General features: G+C 40.2%; 4 protein-coding genes across 5 annotated transcripts; 1 reads left to right on the top strand and 3 right to left on the bottom strand.

The window, feature by feature from the left end:
- The first annotated feature begins 224 nt into the window (after positions 1 to 224).
- LOC118807496 (P2Y purinoceptor 1-like) lies at positions 225 to 3,140 on the top strand. The gene is made up of 3 exons (XM_036569517.1): positions 225 to 317; positions 1,111 to 1,509; positions 2,630 to 3,140. Exons 2-3 carry the CDS (start codon positions 1,130 to 1,132, stop codon positions 3,138 to 3,140), a joined length of 891 nt encoding a protein of 296 aa, XP_036425410.1. The 5' UTR covers positions 225 to 317; positions 1,111 to 1,129.
- A 4,461-nt stretch (positions 3,141 to 7,601) lies between these two features.
- LOC118807891 lies at positions 7,602 to 13,091 on the bottom strand. Of its 2 annotated transcripts, none has more exons than XM_036570057.1 (3): positions 12,373 to 13,091; positions 10,530 to 10,791; positions 7,602 to 8,792 (listed from the first exon to the last, which is right to left on the bottom strand). In XM_036570057.1, exons 1-3 carry the CDS (start codon positions 12,789 to 12,791, stop codon positions 8,109 to 8,111), a joined length of 1,365 nt encoding a protein of 454 aa, XP_036425950.1. In that variant the 5' UTR covers positions 12,792 to 13,091; the 3' UTR covers positions 7,602 to 8,108. The 2 variants fall into 2 exon arrangements, with proteins under 2 accessions (XP_036425950.1, XP_036425951.1); XM_036570058.1 differs by having other exon boundaries at positions 12,918 to 13,091.
- A 6,181-nt stretch (positions 13,092 to 19,272) lies between these two features.
- Positions 19,273 to 22,845, bottom strand: atf4a (activating transcription factor 4a). Its single transcript, XM_036570056.1, has 3 exons — positions 22,687 to 22,845; positions 20,814 to 21,227; positions 19,273 to 20,628 (listed from the first exon to the last, which is right to left on the bottom strand). Exons 2-3 carry the CDS (start codon positions 21,112 to 21,114, stop codon positions 19,727 to 19,729), a joined length of 1,203 nt encoding a protein of 400 aa, XP_036425949.1. The 5' UTR covers positions 21,115 to 21,227; positions 22,687 to 22,845; the 3' UTR covers positions 19,273 to 19,726.
- An 837-nt stretch (positions 22,846 to 23,682) lies between these two features.
- On the bottom strand, positions 23,683 to 24,515 carry LOC118807437 (apolipoprotein L domain-containing protein 1-like). The gene is given in 3 exon segments (XM_036569449.1): positions 23,683 to 24,171; positions 24,173 to 24,409; positions 24,510 to 24,515. Coding segments are annotated over 3 exon segments (693 nt in total). The 3' UTR covers positions 23,683 to 23,721.
- Between the last annotated feature and the right edge of the window lie 77 nt (positions 24,516 to 24,592).

Raw genomic sequence — 24,592 nt, 5'->3', positions numbered from 1 at the left:
CAAAGTGTATCCATCCCCTCTCATTATGGTGCATCTTTATCTAAACAGCGCCCAATTTAATGCTGTAGCACATGCTCTGCGGCCCAATGTTGACCAATCAGACCACGGCGCTAAGTCTGCCCATATTATTGAGCGAAAAGGGTCTACTCTGATTGGTCGTGGCCAAAATGGTGTAGCTCGGCCTCCCAATGGGATGCATTTATATTAGGGTGCTCCAGGTGAGAGGGAGTTAAAGTGAGGAGGTTTGGGGGCCAAAGTTTGGAAAGTGTGTGGAAAAGCCACAAGTGGGATCAGTGAAGAAATAAGGGTGTCCTTAGGTGAGTTTTCCACTTTACACTTCTCAAAGTTTTGGATAATTTCATGCAACTATCATCTTTAATGACTATACTTGCTCATTAGTTATTCATGGTGACTAAAAATAGTTGTTGGATGTTATGGTGAACCTTGACTTGATCAATGAAATCTTTATGTGAAAATGTTTAAGCCCACAAACTGCAGTCTTACTCAGTTATTAATCTTAAAAAAGATGGTTCCTCAAGGGTTCTTTTGTAAAGGCAATGGTTCTGTCTAGAACCATAAGTTCTAAATAGGTGAAATGGTTCTTCAGATTGATAGAGAATGTATGTAGTTCTATATATAACCTTTTTGAAAAGTTCCATATGCAACCAAAAAGGGTTCTTCTATAGTTACGCTGTCAAGATTGTAACAATAGAAGAACCCTTTTTGGTGTTATACAGACCCATTTACACATTCTCTATCAACCTGTAGAACCATTTCACCACGCAAAAAACAATTTAAGCATGAAATGATTCTATATAAAACTGATGGTTCTATGTAGAACCATTGTCTTAACTAAAGAACCCTTGAATATTATCTTTTTTAAGTGTGTATTTCTAATGGTGATTCAAGATTCGGCTTAATCCATATAAAAAAAAAACCATAGTGGAATAAATAAGAACCATATATATATATATATATATATATATATATATATATATATATATATATATATATATATATATATATATATATGTATTTCTGTCTGAAGTAAATTGCACCTATTGGTCTCCAGCATCAATTTCACTACCTAAGGTTCTCTTTCCTTTTTAGGCCCCATTTTCTCTGTGAAATGCCCAACGTCTCTGAACTCGCTCTGAATGCTACAGCCTCTGTTTGGCAACACCCTCCATGGTACCAGTATGATGAGTGTGCAGTGGCTCCTTATGGCTTCGTCTTTTACTTCGGGGTGAAAATTCTGAACCTGGCCGTGGGCTTCCCCACCAACGTGCTGGTGATGTGGCAGATCGCCACACGTAAAAGCGAGGGCTCCACGTCTGACATGTTCATCTTTAACCTGGCCGTGCTGGATGCCTACTTTTGCCTGATGACGCCTGTGGACATGGTCAACCGGCTTTACCTGGACGATCCTGGTATCTGGTACTTCCAGCGCTTTGCTTATGGGGTCAAAGACGTGGCACCCCTTTTCCTCACCTGCATCTGTTTAGACAGGTACTATAGACGGGTGGATCAACACCAGTTTTAATAATTCTTTTTTTTTAATAGAATCTATCCTTGCCTAAAAATATAGATATATCACAAAATATTGACTTTTGGACCAGTAAATTTAATATATTTGCTTTAAATGAACTGAGGTGATGTTGATAAAAAAACATGAAAAAATAAATATGATAGGAATATACACAGGCATTATCCAGTTATCTAGGCATATAATGGTCTGAGTAATATTAGGTGATTTTACTCATTTAACATCTACAATTTTTATTATAGATGTTAAATGAGAAAACATTTTTTGGCCGATGTTTCGGCACATACAGGCTTAGAACAGACAGGTTAGTTACAACTAATGCAAAGACTTTCAAATCTGTTTTATTGATGTCTGCATTTACCAGTTTTCACTTTAGAAATTACAAAGGTTTACCCTTTTTATAAGCACAAGAAAGTCTCATTTTGAACACATTTGTGTCACTGTATGTCAGATCTGTAGTGTTCATCTGGCCTGACACAAAATGTGGTAAAGGGGATTTCCACCATTAAACTGTTAATATGTAAACAGTCATTTAGACTGATTTTCATGTGAAAAGCTCCACTGTAGAGAAACCTACCAAGACAGAACTGCTCACAGTGGTGGTGTTAGGACACCTAAACGCCTCTAAACGTTCCCTCACAGAAAGATATGACATTAAATGGTTATGCCCAATATATTGTTTTACATTAGTTTTGAGCAGATTTTGGCCTAAAATACATTTTTAAAAAACACATTAATGGTGGAAGATACATGTAGGCTGTTATAGGGCTAAATAGTGCCCAAAGAAAACTTTATGGTTTCAAATTTATCATTGTTTTACCATTATCAACATTACATATATTCATACAAAAACTCATTTTGAATAGTAAATAAAATCGCTACATATGCGTAAACTCCCTTCATCCTATCACAACCACTGTAAAGAAATCATAGTCATTAAGTTTCTCTACAGTGAACCATTTCACACCAAAACAGTCTGAATGACTGTTTACATCCCAACAATTGAAATATGCAGAAATTTGAACACATTTAACCTTTATATTAGAGCCATTACTGTTGCTATGCTTTTTAATTATCCAATAGGTACATCGCTGTGGTCCATCCTATCGTGTTCACCGGCATCCGTGACAACCGTATCCGGGCGCTCGTCTCAGCAGTGGTGTGGGGTCTGGTCCTGGCCTACGCGCTGACCAAGAGCATCCTGGGAGTCATGAGCGTGAACGAGGTGTTCAGCGGCCTCATCCTGTCCGCCTTCTTCCTCATGGTCTTCTGCAACCTGTCTATCATCTGGGTGCTGCGCAAGAGCGTGGCGGGCAAAGAGGTCATGAACCCCGTGAAGAAGAAAGCCTTCAAAATGGTCATCATTGTCCTGGCCATCATCGTGGCCAACTACCTGCCGCCCGTGGCCCTGATGCCCTTCGCCTCCACCTACTCCTTCGTGGACTTAAGCTGTAAGATCAGCATCTCTGTCTTCTCTATCATGGACCTGAGCTGCACCATCGAGCCGCTGCTCTACATCAGCAAGATGGAGAGACGGGCCTGCTGCCCATGCCTGCAAAGACCAGAGAAAAAACCCACCAATGTCAGCATCTGAAAGGTGCATGAGTGCTGATATATGAACAGTTTCTTAGCTTTTGTGTCTTAATTATTATGATCATTTCGACAATGCGAGGCTAATCTTAGATTAGCATTGTTTTAGTCGTTATTATGAGAGAATTTTTTTCCAACATCACAAGCTGACCGTTTACATTGTGTGAGCATTTTGTGGTAAATGGACTGATAAGATTTTCGGAAAACAAAGTGTTTTTTCAAGTTTAGAGCTTGTTTAACACTGCTAATAATGAATGAAAGTGATTAGCCTATAGCTAGCATTGTGCAAATCAATAATGCTACTACTCACGCTATCCATCTAGGTTTTTATGAATCGCTAATCCTGCTAGCAATTTCCATTGAACTGCACTAAAAAAAACATTTTCCCTTGTTCTTTATCGCATTTCAGAGATTGGGATTTCTTTTATAATGAGGCTATTCTAATCATATTTGTCAATTGTCAGTCGTAACTCAAGTGTAACGTTGTGCTGTGACATCTTTTTGTGTCTGAAGTTTGCTTCTTTAGTTTTGCACTGGAGCTACAAGGCTAATGTAGCCAATAAGTAATGGACGCTTATACCTCAAATAATTAGGATTGTGCTAACTTCAAGCCTAAATCATCACACATTTGCCTCAAACCATGTCCAGTTGTATGATATTCTGCTGTCTGTAAAACTGGACAAAAGCAGCATAGCTAAAACAGCATCTTATAGCCAAAATATTAGCTTGTAGCTCAAAACTAAAACATGTCTTTGGCTGTTACACAATTTGAGGTAAGGGTCTTGTTTTCGTTCAAGGTAGCATTTTGAAGAGTGTGCCACCTGGGGTGTAAGATGTATTGCACTCTTTTTTTGCTTGCATGATTCATATTATTGTGATATTTAACTGCACAAACAAATTATGGGGTCAGTTGCCTGAAGTGAATTACCGTTAAGTACTTTACTGAGAAAAAGGCTGGTAGAACATCTACACGCTCTGAGTGACCGCTGACCTTCAAGTGATATCATTAGTGCATAATGTAATATATATACAGTACTGTGCAAATGGCAATTATGTACAAGTAATTCATTTTAGATTCCATATATAATCCACACTGCAAAACATGGTATCTTTTCGAGTAAAATTGTGAGATAAATTTACTTGATAAAACGAGTTAAAACAGGTAAACAATGTCTAAAAATATGCTAGATAATCTTATAATAAATACACAACCATCTCAAAATAAGAAATATTACGTAGATCGACTAGAATTAAAATAATTTCACTTGACAAGATACAATTTTTTTGCAGTGCACTTGCGTAAGGAAGGGGAAAGTCAAGGAAAAATATGTGAGGAGAAAATCAAGCTGCTTCAGATCTGTAAAAATCCACAGGTGTTTCTGTCCATCCTTCCACTGTGAGAAGACAACACTGCGCTATGGGTCTGAAAGGATGTGTAGCTGTTCAAGAAGCCTCACTGAGAAAAGGAAATAGAATAGAAGAAGGAATCTGGCAAATCAAATATGCTGCTGGCGTTCTCAGAGGAATGGACTGACCACTCCAGAATCCAGTGTTTGTGGTTACCTGGATTGTAAGAAGCAGAAAATGCAACTTCTCAGACTGAACTTTGAAGGTATGGAAAAATATCCCAGCAGATTTCTTTGAAAAACTGAAAGTGAGTCTCCTGAAAAGAATAGATGCTGTAATACAGGTAACAAGTGGACACACTAAATACTGAAAAATGGAAATTACAGTTAGTTGCTGGGGCTTTTGTGTATGTTTCTGGTAAATGTGTTGTCTTCTTTTTGCTGATGCTGAAAAATGAATAACTTGTACTTAATGGCTGTTTTATAAATTTATAGAAATTAAATACATGAACGATGGTCTCCGACTTTTGCACAGCACTGTAACTTCTACTAGGTATTCCATGGAGATCTGCAGTTGCCTTGTAACAAACACATGCATGAACACAAACAATCCATATTAATGTCCCGGTCAATAGTCTTGCTTAACAACCTGCTAAGCTACACTCTTAAAAAAGATGGCTATTCAAGGGTTCTTTAGTAAAGAAAATGGTTCTATATAGAACCATGAACACTCAAAGAACCCTTTGCATGATTAAAGCGTTCTTCAGATTGATGGAGCATGTGTTTTATATGGCTCTATGTGGCACCAAAAAGGGTTCTTCTATTATTGGCACACTCTCCATCAGTCTGAAGAACCCTTTAGGGATTCAAAAAAACTTTAATCATGCAAATGTTTTTTTGAGTGTTCATGGTTCTATATAGAACCATTTTCTTTACTAAGAAAATTTGAAGCATGTATAACTGAATGATAAGCTGTCATATAAGGTTAGTTTGTCTCTGTAAAACATACCTTGGTTCCCAGGCTGTGATCAGAGGTCCTCTGCCTTCTATGCTCTTCCTCACTGTGTCTTTCTGCCCTCTTTCTTTGTGGTGATGCCATAATTTCAGACAGGTTAATTACACTCTTTTAAGGTGGTAATTAAAATGTCTGGGGATTAATTAGGAGCTGGTCAAGGTGCGCTCAGAGAGGCGCCACAGATGGGGCAAGCTTGTAATTGTGTAAATAGGTGACGCTGCCTGTCTAATTAACATGAAAAAAACAATTAGCTGCTCTTGTGACCTGACAATATTAAGGACTTTAGAGCAGGAAAAGGTATTTCACCTAGTAGCACTAGAAACAAGAAAACGTGTTAATGTTTCTCAAACTATATAATAACACACATTTATGTCACTGATATAATAAGCACACGTTGGTTTTTCTCAATATGTACAACATGCAGTATAGCTGTAGCAGAATAATGTGATACAGCATGGAAAATTTCATTACTGGAAACCTCTACCGGATGAGTGTCACTGTTCTGAGAATATAATCAATTTTATCTTCAAATAATACATATAAAAGTAGCTGAACTCAGTATGTTTCCCAGAAATTACAATTTCTCAGTCATTCAAATATAAATGCTTATTATGGATTATAACTTCTGAACACTACAGTTGTCATGTTACATGCATACAACTGCAACACAATCCAATTAAAATGAATTGTTTCTATTAATCATTTCTTGGTTACATTTATATTCAAACTAATCATTTTTCATTCATGTAAACAGTCTATTTATCTAAGCCTGCAGTCATGTGTATGTAAACACAGGGTCACCAAATTCTATTGGTGCAGGACTGAACTTTGGTCCCAAAATGCAAATTACTGCAGTTGATTGCTAAACAAAATAGTTTATCCTACATTATACTTGCATTCTATGTTGTCCCTCTAAATCCACTTGTGATATCTTTGTTGGTTTATGTACCAAAAACAAGTGTAATTAATTTCGAAGTGAGCATTTTACAACCTCTATTTATCCATTATAAATAAACAGGCTGTTTTCATTACTGTGCCTTTAAGACTCATATGTAAATGACCTCTGTTCTGATTGGCTGCCCTGTATTGTGCTTCATCCAAAAACCTTAAAACTTCAGCATAAATGAGCAGAGCTTAATAGACAGATGTATAAATGTATTATAGAATTCCGTGACATCAGAGAAACAATGAATTCAAAACATGCTTTTTTGCAGCTTAATTTCCATACATGGACTGTTTTGAAACAAAAAGTGTTTACATACTACATCAAACTACATACTAACATTTCAAAAAAGAGAGGAAATTTAGGTTTTCCAAGATATGGGCCCTTGAACTAATTACATACAGCTTCATCATTAATACAGAATGGATAAGAAATGCTTCAGGTTGTATTAACTCACATTAATACAAATTACATATGAAAACAGCTGAAAAGCCCTTCTGTATTGTGGCAGTGGGCAATATGACATTTTTGTGATAAATTACATCACAATAAACTTCTTTTCTGAGTATACTGTGGGTATTGACAGTACTTGAATAGCACTGATCAACTCTTTCATTAAAAAGAGATTTAAAGAGGTCTAAAGAATCACAGCTGTCTAAGGCTGCTAATTCAAATGGCAATGATGCTGAGAGTTGTTTCTTGATCATAATACAATTTTACTCATATATGTATACTGTTTTTCTAGTGCACTGATCCAACTTATCAAATGACAAAATATAATCATATGCATTATGTATTGTACATTTTTTCAAATATTATTATATTTTGTCATATTGCCCACCTCTACATTGAACTTCATTAAAACATGTTAAAGGGCCCATATCCTACATTTTTCTTGTATTTTATTTTCCCACAAGGTCCGCTTATAGCTTGTGTGGTTTATATACGGTTTATATACTTTGCGTCATATGCAAAAGCTGCACTATCTTCGGTCAAATTATATGTTTTGTAGATTTTTCTGTGAAGACAAGTTAAATATGGCATTTTTCTGCAAATTTTAGTGCACAATTTTTTTTTTGCTGAGTTTAACATATTGAAAAAATCTAAATATTTTATATAACCTTTGCAAAAGCAACAATTTATGTTTTATGTTTTTCCCCATTATGTTAAATTCAGCAAATAAACAGTAATTGTGCTTTAAATGTTTTTATAAGAAGCGTGTTCTCTGTAGAGAATGTGTACTTATGAAAATGTAACAAAAAAAAAAATGTATTTGACCAGAGACGCATAATTGTATGCATACAACCGTACATAAAAGATCTCCGTTTTGATTGGCTGGCTATATTGTGTCTTCAAAAACTAGCACAGGAGGGTCCTTAAGGCTTTGACATGAATAGGCGGAGCTAAACTGCTGTAGGCTCAATAGGCAGATAGATATCAATTTTCTTTGGTTGTGGTGACGTCACAAAAAACAATGAATTCTAAATACACCTTAGTTTCCATAATTGGACCACATGGACTGAGGAAGGAACAGTTTTGGAAAAAAATGTTTACACACTGTATCACTCTTTGTATTCTAAGCAAGTAAGAAAATGGGCCCTTTAACACACAATACTGTCTTCACCTTGGCACAAAAAATTAGTTAAAAAAAAAATAAAAAGAAATCTCTCACACCTGAGTAATTTTGGCATGGATATCTCTCAGGCTCTCAGTGCTGGCCAGAGGCCCACTGGCTGAGGTCACAAAGCCGGGGTATATGTCATAAAACTCAGGCGCTGGACACGTTAGGTTTTGGGTCATGTTGTCAGGTGGTGACACCAGAGGAATGAGTTTAGCATGAGCGTAGTCAATCTCATATCCCTCAAATATAAGACCCACCCCCCACGCTCCCAACGCCTCCTCCAACAGCTGAGCCACCTGTCGGGTTGCCAGCACCAGACCTTTGTAATCCCCCTCCTCTAGCCGGAGGATGTCGCTGGTCAGTGGTTTGCGGGGAATGAGGACAGTGAGACCAGGCGTGTTGGGGAACGGAGTGAGGAAGGAAATGTGCTCCTCGTCCTCCCACACTCTCCACTGCTGCTCCTCACCACGAACTATGCGAGAAAACAGGCCCGGGTGGGACGGGTCTCCAAGGAAAGTGTAGTCAAGAGGGGCATCTGGGGAAGGTAGTTTTGCCCGGATCCTGTCCTTAACCCACTCCAAACTTATATCGGTCCATCGTGGGCCACTCTTCGACGTAATGTATCCAGGATCATATGGCTGGAAGTCTTCCTCAGCTGCAAGATGAGGCGTCCAGTCCGCCTGCAGGCCATGGAGGGGCAGCACCAGCAGCTTCACTGTGGGGTCCTCGTGCTGGAAAAGGTGGGCAGTATCAGTGTCAAAAGAAAGTCTCTGGAATGGTAACTTTAATATCTATTTTAATGTACATTAAAGGGCCTGTATCATGGAAAACTGTGGAATGGAATTTTCCACTTTTTCCAAAAATAAGGGTTTGATGTAGTATGTAAACATATCTAAAGTTTCAAACCTGACCATTCTTTTTCCAGCCTATACAGTCTATATATGGAAACTAAACTACAGTAAAAATGTGATGTCACAAATACCAGCACATTTACACATATCCAACAAAGAATGGCTGAAGCCTACAGCACTTTAGCCCCACCCATTCACACTATTCAAGCTATAAGAAGTGTTTTAGCTCCAGCTGCATTCTGAATGAGACACAATACAGGGCAGCCAATAAGAACAGAACTCATTTACATTAAAGGTAGAGTAACGACAGCTTGTTTTAAGGGATGAAGATAGGTTAGTAAAATGTGCAAAAACAAATTATGACTTTTTTTCGATAGACAAAAGCAACGTCATAAGTGGACTCATATGTAAAGAAAATGTATAATATGAGCTCTATAATATAATAAGCTTTTATTAAGAGTAATCTTTCATCACATCTGTTGTTTTTGTGTTGGTTCAGCTCCTGACCTACTGTTGCTCACTTCTGCTATTTAGATTTAGCATTTTATTTTAGACCAAAAGGATTAAAAAAATAAAGAATAGAGCCTAAAAACTTAAGTTCCTGTGCTGATAGATGTTGGAGGTTCTAAAGTTACACTACAGTTCTACAGAGATCTGCCCCCTTTGCTGTTTTGTGCTGAAGGGATATAGATTATCCCCCATAATTGAATTAATTAAATAATAACATTTTTAATACAGAATTTTTTCTTAAGAATGTATTTTTACATCTAGTTCTTCGGCTTTTGTGTCTCTGTGGGGCATGTGACATGTTCCTCAAGAAGGATGCTGTGACATGAGATAAGGACGTGCTTATGTCCTTCGCCAATCTGTTCTACCAGATATGTTGATGGGCGATGGTACAGGACTTCACACAGTTGGGTGAAGGGTGACCAACTTGACCCTGCCCCCTGGGCTGTGTTGATTAATGTCATCCAATTCTTTTGCTTAATCCTTAGTATTAAGTTTTACACCCTAATGATCAATCACAGAGATGATGATAGTACTGACTGTAATATAATGCATCAGAAGTCACGTATATGATTAAGTCTGATTTATATATAATTTGCATAAAGGTACAACTGCTTTGACCAAGTCTGTGTTGGACAGCGAAGACACTCCCACCACTTACTTTTTCTCTCTCTCTCTCTCTCTCTCTCTCTCCATAGTTTACGCCTGCTGACTGTCTTTACACTCTTGTCTTAGTTAAGCCCTTATACATCAGTTTGTGTGTGTTTGTATGAATGTGATAACCTGCTGAAATAATTTTTTCTTTATTTTTATCTATTTTTACCTTTAATTATGTCACCTTTTTCATGTCGCTGCAATCCTGAAAAACATTTTTCTCATTAAATCTTAGAATCTATTTTACTTTTAAAATCCAGTGTTTTGGGGTTTTGGGTTATACTGCATCACAGAAATTATAAATGGGTGTTTTTCATACATTTCTATTTTTTTCTCTCTGCCATGCTCTGGTATATTACCCTTCAGTGCTAGACTACTGTGACTGATACCTGAGCCATTATTTCAGTGCAGTAAGAACTCTTTTATTTAAGTTAGGGTTAAGTTCGCTCTACCCACCTCCTCACTCTGAGGCGTGTGGACGAGGGCGCAGCGCTGCACCCCCAGCCGCTCACACAGGAGGCTTCCCACCGCCCTCGCGCCCAACAGCAGGCTCAGGAAAGAGTCTTCAGGTAAATGGAACAGGCTGCTGGCTCCTCTAGGGGGATTATACGTTACGACTGTGGCCCCTGGGGTCCACGGAGAAGGATGGAGGTACGCCTCCAGTTCCCCTGCCTTCCAAATCACATGCCTCTCCAGACAGGACATTGTGGCTGATGTTCTGTATTAAAAGAGGATTCCACAGGTTTTTTCAATATTTCTGCATAATTCAGGGGTTAAGACACAAACAAAGTCATTCAGAGTGGTTTGGTGTGAAATTGTTCATTGGAGAGAAACTTACAGACTGGTTTCTGTACAACACAAATATAGCCATTTTATTTACTATCCAGAAAGACCAGTGAACCTACAGGTGTCTTTGGAGTTTTATCTCATGTTGATAGTAGCAAATCTAAATTTCCTTTAGGTACTGTTTTGCCTAATAACACTCTAAATGGACCTCTCTGCCCTGAAAAATACATTCCAGGTAAATACAGAGTGATTCAAAAAGATTTGTCCGATTTCAAAATGATTTGTTTCACTTGTAAATCATTACAGAACAATGCAGTTAATTGTAAATGGTTTAAATGAGCATAAAGTTTATTATGTAATTTTACAAGTGCTCAATATGAACCTCCTCCAGCTGTATGGACAACAACAACGCCATAGTTAAATTCATCCCGTACTCCATTGAGCATGTCGGGTGTCACTGCACTTACGGCTCTTTCAGTGCGCTTTCGGAGATCATCCAGTGTTGTGGAACCAACAGTGAACACTCTGAGCTGTTGGAGGTTCACTGCTGACGCAAATCATGTTGCACAGTTATGAGGATTCACTCTTATTGAAGTGGAGAACGCAAAACGCTTTCAGCTCAGGGGTCGCCGTCCCCTCGCAGACTGAAGGGAGCCATCTTCCGGTGACAGTCCCAAACTCTATGACCCCCTTTTTCAATTAGAATGTGATTGGCTCCTATAGGCTCCTCACGGTTGTAAAAATATGGCGCTTTGAAATCGGATGAATCTTTCTGAGTCACCCTGTATTCTCAACTAAACTTGTAACTATAATAACTTTCTGTAAGGTTGCTCTTCTAGGAATTAGACTCTTTGGACGTCTGGTTCCCATCATCACTGTAAACAATTTCGACCTGGCAAGTTTCTCTAGAACAGTGCATTATACATCACATCGCTCTAAACGACTTTGTGTAGACCCTGACGATTTAATTATGGAGAAAGTTTGAAACGTTCTACTTTTCATGATTAAAAGGTTCTTTGCATGGTGAGATGGTTCTTCCGACTGACGGAGAATGTTGTGTATATGACTCTATTTTGAAAATGGTTCTATAAAGCACCAAAAAGGGTTCTTTTAATAATAGAAAATGGTTCTATGTAAAACCATGAACACTCATAGAGCCTTTTGCATGAATAAAGGGTTCTTCGCATCATGAAATGGTTCTTCAGGTTCAGATTGAATGTGCTGTAGATGGTTCTATATTGAACCTTTTTTTAAAAAGGTTCTATATATAGCACCAAAAAGATGTCAAGCCTTTTACCTTTTGGTGCCATATAGAACCATATAAAACACACTCTCCATCAATCTGAAGAACCCTGTCACGATGCAAAGGACCCTTAATCATGCTAAGGGTCTATGTAGTGCCTATTAGTAGTGAACTTATTATACACTTATACACTTATTATAGATTCACTCGAAAGAGGCCCCGAATATTCTGTTGTAATTCCCGTTAGGATGAAGCAAATACGCCACATACCTTAACGTATGTGTAATCGATTGCATTACATGCGATGCTGGAAGTGATCTCCGTTCTCTGCCAGACACATTCGGACGTTCTCCGTGCAGTTTTGCCCTTTTTGCAGCTCTCTGACATGTTGAGTAGGACCTCCCGGTCTCCTGCGCGAGGCGTCTCAGAGGCTTCGAGGGCGTTTGCTGCAGACGATGCTGCACATCATCGATTGTGTCCTGCGACATCTTCGGACGGCCTCCGCCATGAGAAGGGATCAGTGATCCCGTCGTTTCCAGTTTCCGTACCATCTTCTGAATTACACTCTTTGAGGGTACGTCACGAACACCATATTTCTTCCTAAATTCACTCTGACACTGCTTAAACGAATTGGTGACCCAATAGGTTCGCACCATGAAGACGCGCTGCTCAATACTGTACACCACCATCCTGCTGAGAAGATTGCGTGTTGTTTCGCTCAGATCGCCTCGTCCGAGCGAGAGTTATTACAGAATATCCGGGGCCTCTTTCGAGTGAATCTCCCTGGAGGAGCTGTATTAAGCGAAGTAGCCCACCTGCGTACAACACTGGCCAGCACGAGACACCAAAATGCTGATCTTCTAAACCCGATTTTCATGAAGCTCAGCGAGTTAAAAACGAAAAGACGAATGTAACTTTCTCTTCCCTTGAAGTTGTTCTGTTCTTTTATAATGCAGATGTTTGGCAAAGCAGGTGGAAACTGCGCACCCAGCTGGTCTGGAGGATTATAGAAACAGCTGCGCTTCGTCTGTTGTCCACAAGGGGGCACCAAAAGTCTATAATCCACGGACAAAGTGGAAACAGTGCCCGAACGCTGTTCTGAGGGTTGCTAGATTCGCTGTTGTCCTTCCAAACTACATAGTTTGAAAATGCAGCAATGAGTGAAAGTTATTTGTGCTCCTTTTCTCAAATTTACCGCGGTCACCAAAAAGAAGACACTTTGCAGACAGTGAAATGCAATGAAAATGAAAATGCATCTTCTAATGAATGTATGTTGATCCTGGTGTCGAACAGCTGGCAACCTAAAGAGAGGGCAGTAGCGGGAAGAAGGAAGCTTTTCGCCATATTTCTTTAAATATTTATTTCTGGACACATACGTGGGCATGTTTGGCTTCTGGTGAGTGGGTTTTAAGCAAACTTGTGACTGGAGATTTTTTGTATTTTTTGGTGAACCTGGCAACCCTGGACTGAGATGACCCGGAAAGCAGAGGCGTTCGATTCCAGAGTTTTTAGAGTCGACACGGATTCTGATTCCTTGTGACGGGAATCGATTGAGTCGAATCCAAAAATCGATTCCACATTATGATAGTTTTGATCCCAAAAACAAAGACAGAGAGATGGAGCCAGTTAAGTAGATAATACACTGATATGATTAGTATGAATGACAAAGGGATCTTAAAATATTATACTTAATGTGCTGCTGTTTCAGTTGTCCACACAGTTGAATATTTGACTTATGACTTTAGCAAGGCGGTTTGGAGCGCTGACTCCAGCTAAATGAACTTGGCCGACTAGCGGGGACTTGCTAAACAGTCATTGACTCAACTTCCTTTTACACAATTTGACATTTTACTTGCTTTATCCAAAGTGAACTACAGCCAGACTATTGATGTGTATTGTGGATTTTTTTTTTAAACTGCGAAGTACAAACAAAATAAACTAATGAAAAACAAGCCAAATAAAAAAAGGGGGAGGGTGGTAGAAATGAGACAATTACATTTCTCCAAGGACTATCTATCAAACAATATTCATAAATTGATCTTAGTATTTTTCTATTTTTCCTTTTCATGTACTCTAAGGTTCTGAAGTAGTACATGTGGTATGTGTAGAACGATGGCGCTGTGTTCTTACTTTATGTATAAAAAATAATAATCCCAACAATAAAATAACATTTATAACTATTTCAGAATCTGTGTTTTGGAAAGACATTCCATATATAATACCATCTGAAAAACGTTTGGACATAAAAACAATAATAATAAAGGCTGCCGAATAATTAAAGGAAACCAAAGCTTTGCAAACAGAGTCGATTCCCAGATTCCTGGAATCGGAGAATCGACTCTTTTTGGGATGCATTGCCAGCCATACCGGAAAAACTTCAGAGAAGAAAACCAGCCGCACGGCATTTCGTAAATGGCAGGGCGCGGTGAGAATCACTCAGAGTGGACAAGAGAGGCCGATGAGCCAACAAATGAACAGATTAATAAAAACGTGTCTCCTCCTGTAACGGTGCGCTCTACACTGGGTCTGAGTGAAATATATTAACCTTGTTTTTCACAGAAGAGTAGCTGACTAACTCGCTGGCTGTAATAAACCGTGTTTTACTGGTGGTGTAAGTGTGAGTGCGGCTCTGCAGCCTCCGGCTATCCGCGGCTTTTACTTCCCACTTTGCCTGTTTGACTGAGCAGCCAGTCCATTCCGGTTTGAACCGGCCTGTTCCTGCTGCTCACTCCGCTGATAATCCCTCAGGTCGAGCTGATCTGACTGAGCTGAGCTGCTCTGAGTCACAGTTTAACTTAGAGATAATGTGGACCTTTAATTCACAGATCTATGATCCCTGCTGAAAAAAAACATAGAAACCATTAAGTGTTTCTGTTGCTTCCTGATAGTTTTGTATCGTGTTTTGGCTTTTTTAATAGGTTCATATCACAGTGTAAAGGATCCTAATGGTTTAACAGGTGACCATTCACTGATTCTGAATGCATTTGATGGTTTCCTAATGGGATCTAAAGGTGTTCTACTGCAGTGTTTCTCAGTCCTGGTCCTGGAGGCCGAGTGTCCTGCACACGTTAGTGTTTTACCTGCTTTAACACACCCACTTTAACTCAACGGTAGGCTGTTAAAGAGCTGATTGGTTGGATCAGGTGTGTTGGGAGCTGAGAAAACACTAAAAAATGCGGGGCAGTGGGCCTCCAGGACCAGGGTTGAGAAACACGGCTCTACAGAAATCTAGTGGTCCCTACTGGAGACCATAAAGCCAGCTCCCTTTAGAAAGCAAAACCATTAGGTTTAAATCCGAACGGTTTCTAATAGTCCTTCTTCAGCAGGGATATGAGTGGTTATTTTCCATACTACATACATACAACCGGGAGATGGTCTGAATCCAGGAGGCCATCTGAGGCAGTAAACCGTATTTTCAGAGCCAATAAACTGCATTCTGACCACTTTCTGTGTAAAATCACAGCATCTTGTGTTAATTACGTAATAAAATGTAAACTTCAAAGAAAATCCAGCTTTTTTTTAAATTAAATATTTGTACATAGAACAACAATAGAAATATAAGACATCACACTGTAACAAGTTTGGATCAATACTGTATAACTAAAAACACAGCCAGGGGAGAGAAAGAGAAAAAAACAAACAAACAAACAACCAATTAAAACTGTAAACAGAAAATAAACCAACACAGAGAAACATAAACAGGAGAATCTGCAGTATATGAAACAGATTATTGACACAAAAATGTCATAAATAGAACAGTGAGTTCAGGTTTTCACAGCTTTCTTATTGTAAAAGGTAGATAAAGATTTCAAATAACACTCAGTGGGGCATTTCAGGGGTTTTTCACAAAGCAGTTTAGTCAGTTAACTTTAAGCCCAAAGTCAAGCCTGTCCAATAGGAAATCAGCTAAGGGACATTCCTGTTGGACAGTCCACATCTTTAAGTTTTCTGGCTAAGTGCTTCGTAAAATACCCCCAGGATTTTTAGTTAGCCAGATAAACCCAAAGATGGAGACTGTCCAAATGTCCCTCAGCTCTTTTTCTATTGGACAGCTTGACTTCTTTAAGTTATCTGGCTAAACTGGGGAGTGCTGCTTTGTGAAATACCCCCAATATCCTTGACAAAAAGATAAAACGGGGGTCTACTCTTTTGTACCTTACACATATCGCTACTGTCAGAACAAAACCTCGTATCTCCAAAATGGTAACAGGAGAAGGAAAAAACATGCTTTACTTTTAATGTAAGTCAATGGAACCAAGATTTCTTCTGGGTCATTTTGGGCCGTTTCTTTTTGTCCCTTCATCTTGAAATTTACCCACAATGTAAAGGGCAACAGGCATTTTTATGTCAAAAACTGGAAAACGTCAAAAATGGAGATACAAGGTTTTCTTCCGACAACAGAAATATGTATGTAGTTCTGCCAGTAAAATAATTAGATTACATTAAAAATAAAATCTAAAATTAGATGTGTTAAAGACATGTTCTGTCTCTAAACACATCAGTGTGTTCAGTTGGTGACAACACATTTTGAGTTACTTTTAACACAGAATGTGTTAAACCAGAAAAAATGATGACACAAAAAGTGTCAAAGTAAATGTGTTGTTATTTAACACCACTTTTTAGAGTGCAAATAAAACATTGTCTAAATGAAGTTCAAACTCACTACAAACAGAGTCCAAGATAGAACTACAAGCATGACAGGAATCCAGTTTCCAACAGCTTCTCACCCAAGGCTCTTCAGAGCTGTTGGGGGGCGTGGCCATGTCAGAAGATCAAAGCAGTAGTCCCCTCAAGCGAAAACACAAACAGCGCCAAGCTGGTGGACTGACACTGACATTAATTTGCATTTTTAAAACCTGTCGGTCTAACTGTATATGCAGAGCATGACTAGTTAAAACATTTTTAGTAGCATTTTTTATTACATTAATTTCAAACTACGTCATATTGTTATTACCTTGTATTTAATTACCTCATAATAGCATCACTTGTGTCAGATCCCTTAGTTCACAGTCAATCTATAATCAAGTAAAAAGTTTAAATTCATAGGCCATCTATCTACAGACATATGCAAAAGTTTCAGCACCCCCAATCAAACTGATTTTCTAAGGGAAAATAAGTTAACGCATCCTCAGGGAACAAACCTAAATATCATTTCATCATTTTTTGCACATTTTAGTGTACAATTTCTACCTTGCTTGAAAATCCAGCATAGGTCAGTGTGGCTGGTCACCAGCAAAACCAGCATATGTTGTGTTTTGGATCCTGATATACTGGTCAACAAGCATAAACATGCTGGTCTATGTTGTTTTTTTCAGTAGGGTTCTTATTGCTGAGCTTCACATATTAGCAAAAAATAATAAAGCATAAAATATAAATTGTGCCAACTTTTTCACAGGCTGTATTTTGTTTTTAATTTAGCAAATAAACAGTAATTGTGCCTTTAAATGTGTTAACTCATCTGATTTGTTTACCTCTTTGGCTGTAATATGATCACACACAGGGTCAGTAGGGTCATACATGGGGTCAGCTTTCCCACACAGCATTCTAGCTAAATAGAGATCCTCTATTGAAAAGGATATGTAGGACTAAAGCACAGATGATGAATCTGGTAATCCCACCGCTGGTCCTGGAGGCCCACTGCCCTGCGCATTTTAGTGTTTACCATGATTTAACCCGCTCACCTCAACTCTGTAAAAGATTATTGAGAGAACTAAAATGTCCTGGGCAGCAGGACTCCAGCAGCAGGGTTGGGGTACTGCCCTAGGGCTATCCCCACTCAATACTGCTGTCTTGTGATTCTCATGTGTGTGTGTCTCTCTTTCTCTGTACGAGAGTCAAATTTCATTAGTCTCCTCCACCCCAAGCTTTGAAGCTCTTTTCCTCCAGCCACTGAGTTAATTACCTGCTTCAGCAGACTGAGCTGATTAAAGGACTAAATATAATCCCCCTCAATTAGACTGAAGACCTCTTCTAACTTTTTCAGGTGCTCTCTTGTAGGTCCTGTCCTCTGTTTGAAAGTGGATACCAATAGTCAGAGCACTTTTTGTGCCACGCTGAGTGATGGTGCTGTTATTCTAAACATCACACCCATGTTATCTACAGAGCTTGCGAACCATATTGGTAGTGGTAAATATAGCTGTGCGCGTGCACGCTAACTGTAGGCCACTGTATTACTATGTACAGTCAGAAGAAGCCACATGTTCATTTGATCCAATTTGGAAACCATCTGCTGCAGAATGCATTCAGTAATGCAAGGCACTTGGCAGGAACAGTATTGAGGCAGTCAAGTCCACGGTCTGTATGTTACCAAGAAACTTGCTGTGTAGATTTAGAATATTCCATTGAATACACGTTTGAAGGGGTTTCCCCCATCTCCAGCTCTGCTGGAACAAAAGGTCCATACTTGAGTGAAAACGGAAGCTTTCAGTGAAATAATACTTGTAGTAAAGTAGAAGTATGACGTTCATATTTATGCATATTTATACCAGTACAAAAGTACTTGCTTTTAAAGCTACTTAAAAAGTATTGAGTTATTTTGAACAGTTCCTATCAAGGAGACTGGTGTGGCTGCAGACATGGGAAAAAAATTGTGCTCACTATTAAAATAATGTAACTAATTGTGCTTTCAAATACTTCAATATAAATCAAACATTTAGATTTTATTTAGTATTTTTCCACTTAAGTGTATTTGTCTTTTGGTACTACTGGTTCTCTTGCACTACAATTTGGTTTTAATGCTTTATTTCTGCTCAGCTTCTCTGTATGTGCGGGGCAAATACAGGGGACTGTAACTTGAAGCGTAACTAACTGGTAGAGGCTCAAATAGCAGAGAACTCCAGAGCGAGGGCAGCTGCAAGACCAGAGTTTACATACCAAGTTTTACGGGCAATGACGTCTTTTACTGAGGCTATATTTACACAGCTGCAGCTCACCTTCCACTCCCACTCCGACACTACCGCATTCAGAGACAGACGTCTACCCAAAAAACCCACGAAAGGCTAGAGGGGAAACACCTGTTTCAGTTCCTAGTTTCATTACCATTTACTGTATTTGCCATGGCCACCTTGCATGTCAGGATTTGCAAGATCTGAAAAACCTCAGACACACATAAGTTTTCATAAGTTGGCTCTACAAACTTCCTTATTTGTGAAAGCAATACAAACACAACACTTCAGTTTCAAAGCTTTAATAGAAAACAGCACAGAAATTTGAGACAATGGCATACTAGAACTGCAAACCAAACATACCATAGTTTTAAATAGAGATAAAGAGTGGCTGAAGCTATTTACATGCATGAGCACAGAATTCAGTGTAACAATACATTATAAACGTATCAGGCCCCTTACTGGACAATGTTAAGAGAGGTGAAATATGTGACAGGATTAGAGATGTGGGGGGGTGACATTTCCACTGGTCATGTTTTTGTTTGATTGTGCGCATGTTAGCTTTTACATTGCTATAGTGCTAATCCACATTAACTGCAAGCTATGGTTAATTATGTTATAATGACATACTATAACTATTGAGCGTTTACGAATTGTGAGGGGGTGAGAAACTGAGATACAGTGCCTTTATTTATACTTTGATAGAGCTGATCTTCACTAAAAGCACCTCTGCCGTCATCTCAGGGAGAGTCAGCCTTGGCCTTGCTCTTGCGGTTCTTGGCAGACCGGACTTCCTCAATGAGATCCTTCAGGTACTGGATCTCTCGGCTTATCGAGTCAGCCTTCTCTGTCAGCTCACGGTTCCTTCTCTCCAGGTCAGAACACTCTGTGTTCAGGGACTCCTGCTCTACCCGTTTCTTCTGCCGGTAGCGGGTTGCTGCCGTCTTATTCTGCTCCATCTTCTTCAGCTTCTTGTCGACGGGTTTTGACGTACCAGAGACAGTCTTCACTTTACCAGCGACGGTCAGGCCTGCATCTGGGTCTGGTTTGGAGTACGGCTTGGTTCTAGAGGCACCCGCAGGCTTGGGAGATGGAGCGGGACTTGGGTTGTGAGGTGGGGAACCAGAGACTGATTCAATCCCGCTGTCAGACTGGTCTGCGCAGGAGCTGGACACGACATTCACCTCTTCTTTGGGAGCAAGAACCACCACAATGTGGGCGGGAGAAAGGGACAGAACAATGCTGGGGGTCTGATGGTCGCTGCTGGCCTTGGACACAGCTTTCTCCAGCTCGGAGATGTCCACTTCGCTGCCCAGCTCCAGAGTGAAGGCAGGGGAGAGTGGCTCAGATTTGATCTCAACAGAAACGGGCTCTGGACGGACCTCTGGGTCCGCCGGTGGCTCTGGGAGAGGGAGGTCGAGGGGAAGAGAAGGCAGGCTAAGCTCTTCCGGTTCAGAGGTGGATGACGAGGGGAACGGAAGCGGAGCCAGGTCCAGATCCATTTGGGACTCCAGGGAGGCAAGCAGCTCTTCTGGTGAGCTAGGGGGCTCATCTAAATCACAGGACCCGATGAGCGAGTCCAGGTCGAAGTCGCTAAGATCAATCTTCTCCGTCATCCAGTCCATGCCAGAAAACGCATCCCCTGCAAGACAAGATTTTGATTTATTGATAAACTGCTTTTTCTCACTGTGTATTCAATAAAACACTTCAACATGTCTTACTTATGCATTTCAGGAGCACTGATTAATTTCCTTTATTGGGCAAGTGTCTCAAAACAGCAAGTGAAGGAAGTACCTTGAACTGTTTTTATTTACACTTAAACCTCACCTTCTCTCTGATCTGCCCCGACGTGAGCATTATTCTGCTCATCAGCAGACAGCCAGGAGAGCGGCAGCAGGTCAGACCCAACTTTACATCCTAGAGAAGCAGGGGCTGAAAGGGGGGAGAACGGGGAGGAGGTGTAAGATTCAGAGTATGAAGAGAAGGAGAGGGGCGAAGACGACCCCTCGGAAAGAGCTCTCTCTTCATCTTCGTCCAGAAGGGGCCCGAAGGGGTCAGCCATCAGAGTCGAGGGCCCCAAGAGCAGGGGCCCCACGTCCTCCACGCACATCTGTGAGCTCAGAGACATGGTGGCTTGGCAGGGATGGGGACAGAGTCAAAGAGAACAGAAGTTCTGACAAGTCGAGCAAGGTTCTTATGCTGTCGACGGCAGCAAAGCTGAGGGTGGTTGCCTCAAAGGACCTGAAAAAACAGAAAAGAGGGAAAAAGGGTGAGGGTTTAGTGACTGAACAATAGACACGTAAATCTGTGTATACACGTTTGCTTTCCACATGGAGGTTCTCTAATTGTGTTTAACATAAACTGTGATGCAGGCTGAGTACCAAACATGAGAAAACGTTACAAAAGCCAAATCACTGGTTTTCAAATGGAATTAGGAAGTGTCAAGTTCAACATGTGTGGGGGGTGGAGAAGAATAAAAAAAGGTGGACTGAACAGGTCAAACAAGTTTAGTCAGTTCGTGGCTGCCCAAGGCATTTCATGCAGATTGAAATTTTTTAATGCTAAAGTTCAGATTTCAAAAAAACAAAAAAAGACTGATCAATTTGCTTTGTCCAAAGTTGAATAGTTTTTTACTGATGACTTGTTCTACTGAAAATGGGAAGGAAGTGGCTTTTGAAAAAAAGAAAAAAAAAAACAAAAAACAAAATGGTAGACGATCATGAGGCATAAAAACAGTTCGCTGGCATTTCAGAGGAAAGTCAAATTCCAGATGTCTAAAGATCACGTTTCAATATGGAACTTTTCGGGGGTGTTTTGTTAAATTAAAAATAAAAAAACATGCATGTTGTCATTCTGTGTAACTTGTCAAAAAATCTCATTGCTACTATTTGTAATCAGCCACTGTCTCTAAAGTGTGGGTCCTGCCAGGAAAGCCCCGCCCATGATGTGTCACAAGATTTCCTAATTTGGTCACGGATCATCCCTAACTCCGCCCACTGACGCGGCCGTGCCCTTGGCGCCCGCGCCATTTTCACAACACAACCAACACGAGGAAAAAAAAGCGCGTGCGCCATTTTGAACAGTGCCACGTTGCCTGGTTGTTAACAGACAGCAGTGTTTTTGTTTTTATCCCTGAGGATTGACCCTGTGGCTGTCCTCTCTCCTTCACGGCGCCATGCCACAGTAATAGTTCAATAGCTTGTACGAAGGTTGTAAGTGGACAGCTAACGGACACAAAGCGCACTAAAAATGTAATCAAACCGGGACGGGCAATGGCGGACGCGGCAAATACGGCTAACATTAGCATCTCTGCTAACGCTAATACAACAATTAACTCGCTGTCTAACTCATTATTTTAGACCTTTGTATTTTTTCCGTCGCAGACAAAATAAAAATTGTCGTTAAAATTATTAAAATGACCACACGGCCTGTCTGATTATTAGACTCCTCGCAAACGGTTAAGTTGTGACGACATATGGTTCAGTCGGACGAAACATAAGTCAGCTTTATTTTCATCTTCCGTTCCACCTTAAATGGCGCAGCAGTTACGTTCCGGCCATTCTACCATTCGCACATCAGAATGTCAACTGCCACATCACTTAAGGTTGAACGGAAAATTTGATAAAGAAGCCGACGTCAGTCGACGTTAAATCGCCCCACCTTACCTAACGTACCAAAATAAAATGTAAATATTACTTACGCCATTTTGCCAAATAGAATCAGTGCAATTAGCCGTTGCACTGCAGGATCTGCCGCTGCGAGTTTTGCCGCTGCAAGCCGCTAGACTGCCATTTTGAGCACGGAGCTAAGAGCCCAACACGATGCGAATCCACAGGACGAAGCAGTAGGAAGAAACATCGTGCGCCTGTCACATGACTTTATATATTCACGCACAACACCCACGCATAACCTTCCGCCAGAAAACATCCGTGTGTCACTCCGCAGGCTTTAGCCTTTTCTGATTGGCTCGGCGGATCACCAGGCCGTGGCATATTGCGTAAAGAAATTAGTTCCAAAACAGCCCTGAAGAAAAGTGCGTGGTGTCGCGGACACTACAGCGACCAATTTAATATTTAATTATAGTGAAATATTCCCAGTTTTTAAAATTCAAGCTTTGACAATACAAGTGTGCTGCGAAGCACCCTAAATTAAACTTGGTGTAATTCAGTATTTAAGATAAAAACAGGACACAAAGAGATCCAGTATCAAATATGGTTAAATTTAAATAGTTAGGAAAGTATTCGTTTCACTGTATATTGATGTGAAACGCAAAAAGTACAGCTTCTGTATAACGTTGGATTGAAAAACTAGTATCCTTCATGCAAAATTTGGTGGCAGCAAACTCAGTTTAGACATGAGCAGAAACAAAGGACCGGTCTTTGATTTTACTATATCTACCCATCATTTGACAACCATTCTCATACATACGCTTCTCAATGACTTTTTTTGCAGAAAAAATGTAAAAGAGTCAGAAATCAGTCACATGTTTTAAAAGAATCATATTTATTTTGTTATATATTCACAGCCTCGTGGCCTCAGCAGGAGTTCAAATACAGACAACAATAGTAAATGGTACAAGGCTGCCCTCTAGGTATTTTCCTTGACATAACAGTAAAAGCGATTCAGGCTCGAGTTACACTTCCATGGAACTGTTTCAGGCAGTAAAGACACTTTCAGAACAATAATTCCCCAAATAACCCAGCTATAAACTATATACCCATATGATGTATATGTTCTATATGTCTGCTAATGCCAGCACTGTCTTAACCCTCATTAGCTCGTCAAGGCTGTCTTGCATCTGCTGGGCCACCTCACGGATTTGCTTGGCAAATTTAGTTTCTGAACCTTTCTTCAGCTTCTGGGTGTCGTTTTTGATGAAGTACATGTCCATGCCCAGCGCGAAGCCTTGAATGAGACCTGAGGACCTGCCGATGGCACTGATCGCTCCAGCACTGCCTCCAGCCACCTGGGCCACTTTCGCCACCTTCACCCCCTCACTGTCCATCCCATGAAACTCGGACAGGTCATGACTCCTCAGATGCTCCATACCTGTGTTGATAACCTGCACACAGCTCTCAATATCCTTCATCTGGTTTGTGTAGTCATTAAGGATTTTCTCCACCCTCTTTCTGTCCATGTTGTTGTGGACCTTATTGGTGATGGTGGCCGAAGCTGCCGTGACCCCTTCCTGCAGCCGCTACACCAACCCCAACTGCGGCCACTGCTAACGAAGCACCCATAGTCATTGGAGCAAGTAGTACCCCTCCCACTGCGGCCGCCACTCCGCCTGCACCTACTGTACCCCCAGTGATGCCTGCTATCTTTGCACCTTTAAACACCCAGTCCAGGTTATCAGCCACCTCCAGCAGCTCAGTTATGAGACACTGAAGAGTATCTCCATGTGTTTCCATTAGAATATAATACTGAGGAATAGCTCTATGGACACTCTTAACCTCCTTTCTAAAACCTTACTGACATAAAAAATTATGTCAGTAAATAAGTACCAGATAGGAAGAGTATTACACGCATAGTTCCACTAATATACAGTTGTATGCAAAAGTTTAGACGCCTCTGGTCACAAGAAATGCTTTGTTGAGTGAAAATAA

This window comes from Colossoma macropomum, unplaced genomic scaffold (genome assembly GCF_904425465.1).
Source record: "Colossoma macropomum unplaced genomic scaffold, Colossoma_macropomum, whole genome shotgun sequence".
NCBI lineage: Eukaryota > Metazoa > Chordata > Actinopteri > Characiformes > Serrasalmidae > Colossoma > Colossoma macropomum.
The sequence above is the reverse complement of the archived record's forward strand: the minus strand, read 5'-3'. Positions and strand labels throughout refer to the sequence as shown.

Excerpts from the sequence above, each read along its gene's own strand:
- LOC118807496 (XM_036569517.1), top strand. The coding sequence starts at position 1,130 with ATGCCCAACGTCTCTGAACTCGCTCTGAATGCTACAGCCTCTGTTTGG. Across the intron at positions 1,510-2,629 it reads ACCTGCATCTGTTTAGACAG|GTACATCGCTGTGGTCCATC; the intron begins GTACTATAGACG and ends ATTATCCAATAG.
- LOC118807891 (XM_036570057.1), bottom strand. The coding sequence starts at position 12,791 with ATGGTGGTGTACAGTATTGAGCAGCGCGTCTTCATGGTGCGAACCTAT. Across the intron at positions 10,792-12,372 it reads TCGATTACACATACGTTAAG|AACATCAGCCACAATGTCCT; the intron begins GTATGTGGCGTA and ends CTTTTAATACAG. Across the intron at positions 8,793-10,529 it reads ACACGCCTCAGAGTGAGGAG|CACGAGGACCCCACAGTGAA; the intron begins GTGGGTAGAGCG and ends CACCTTTTCCAG.
- atf4a (XM_036570056.1), bottom strand. The coding sequence starts at position 21,114 with ATGTCTCTGAGCTCACAGATGTGCGTGGAGGACGTGGGGCCCCTGCTC. Across the intron at positions 20,629-20,813 it reads CGGGGCAGATCAGAGAGAAG|GGGATGCGTTTTCTGGCATG; the intron begins GTGAGGTTTAAG and ends CTTGTCTTGCAG.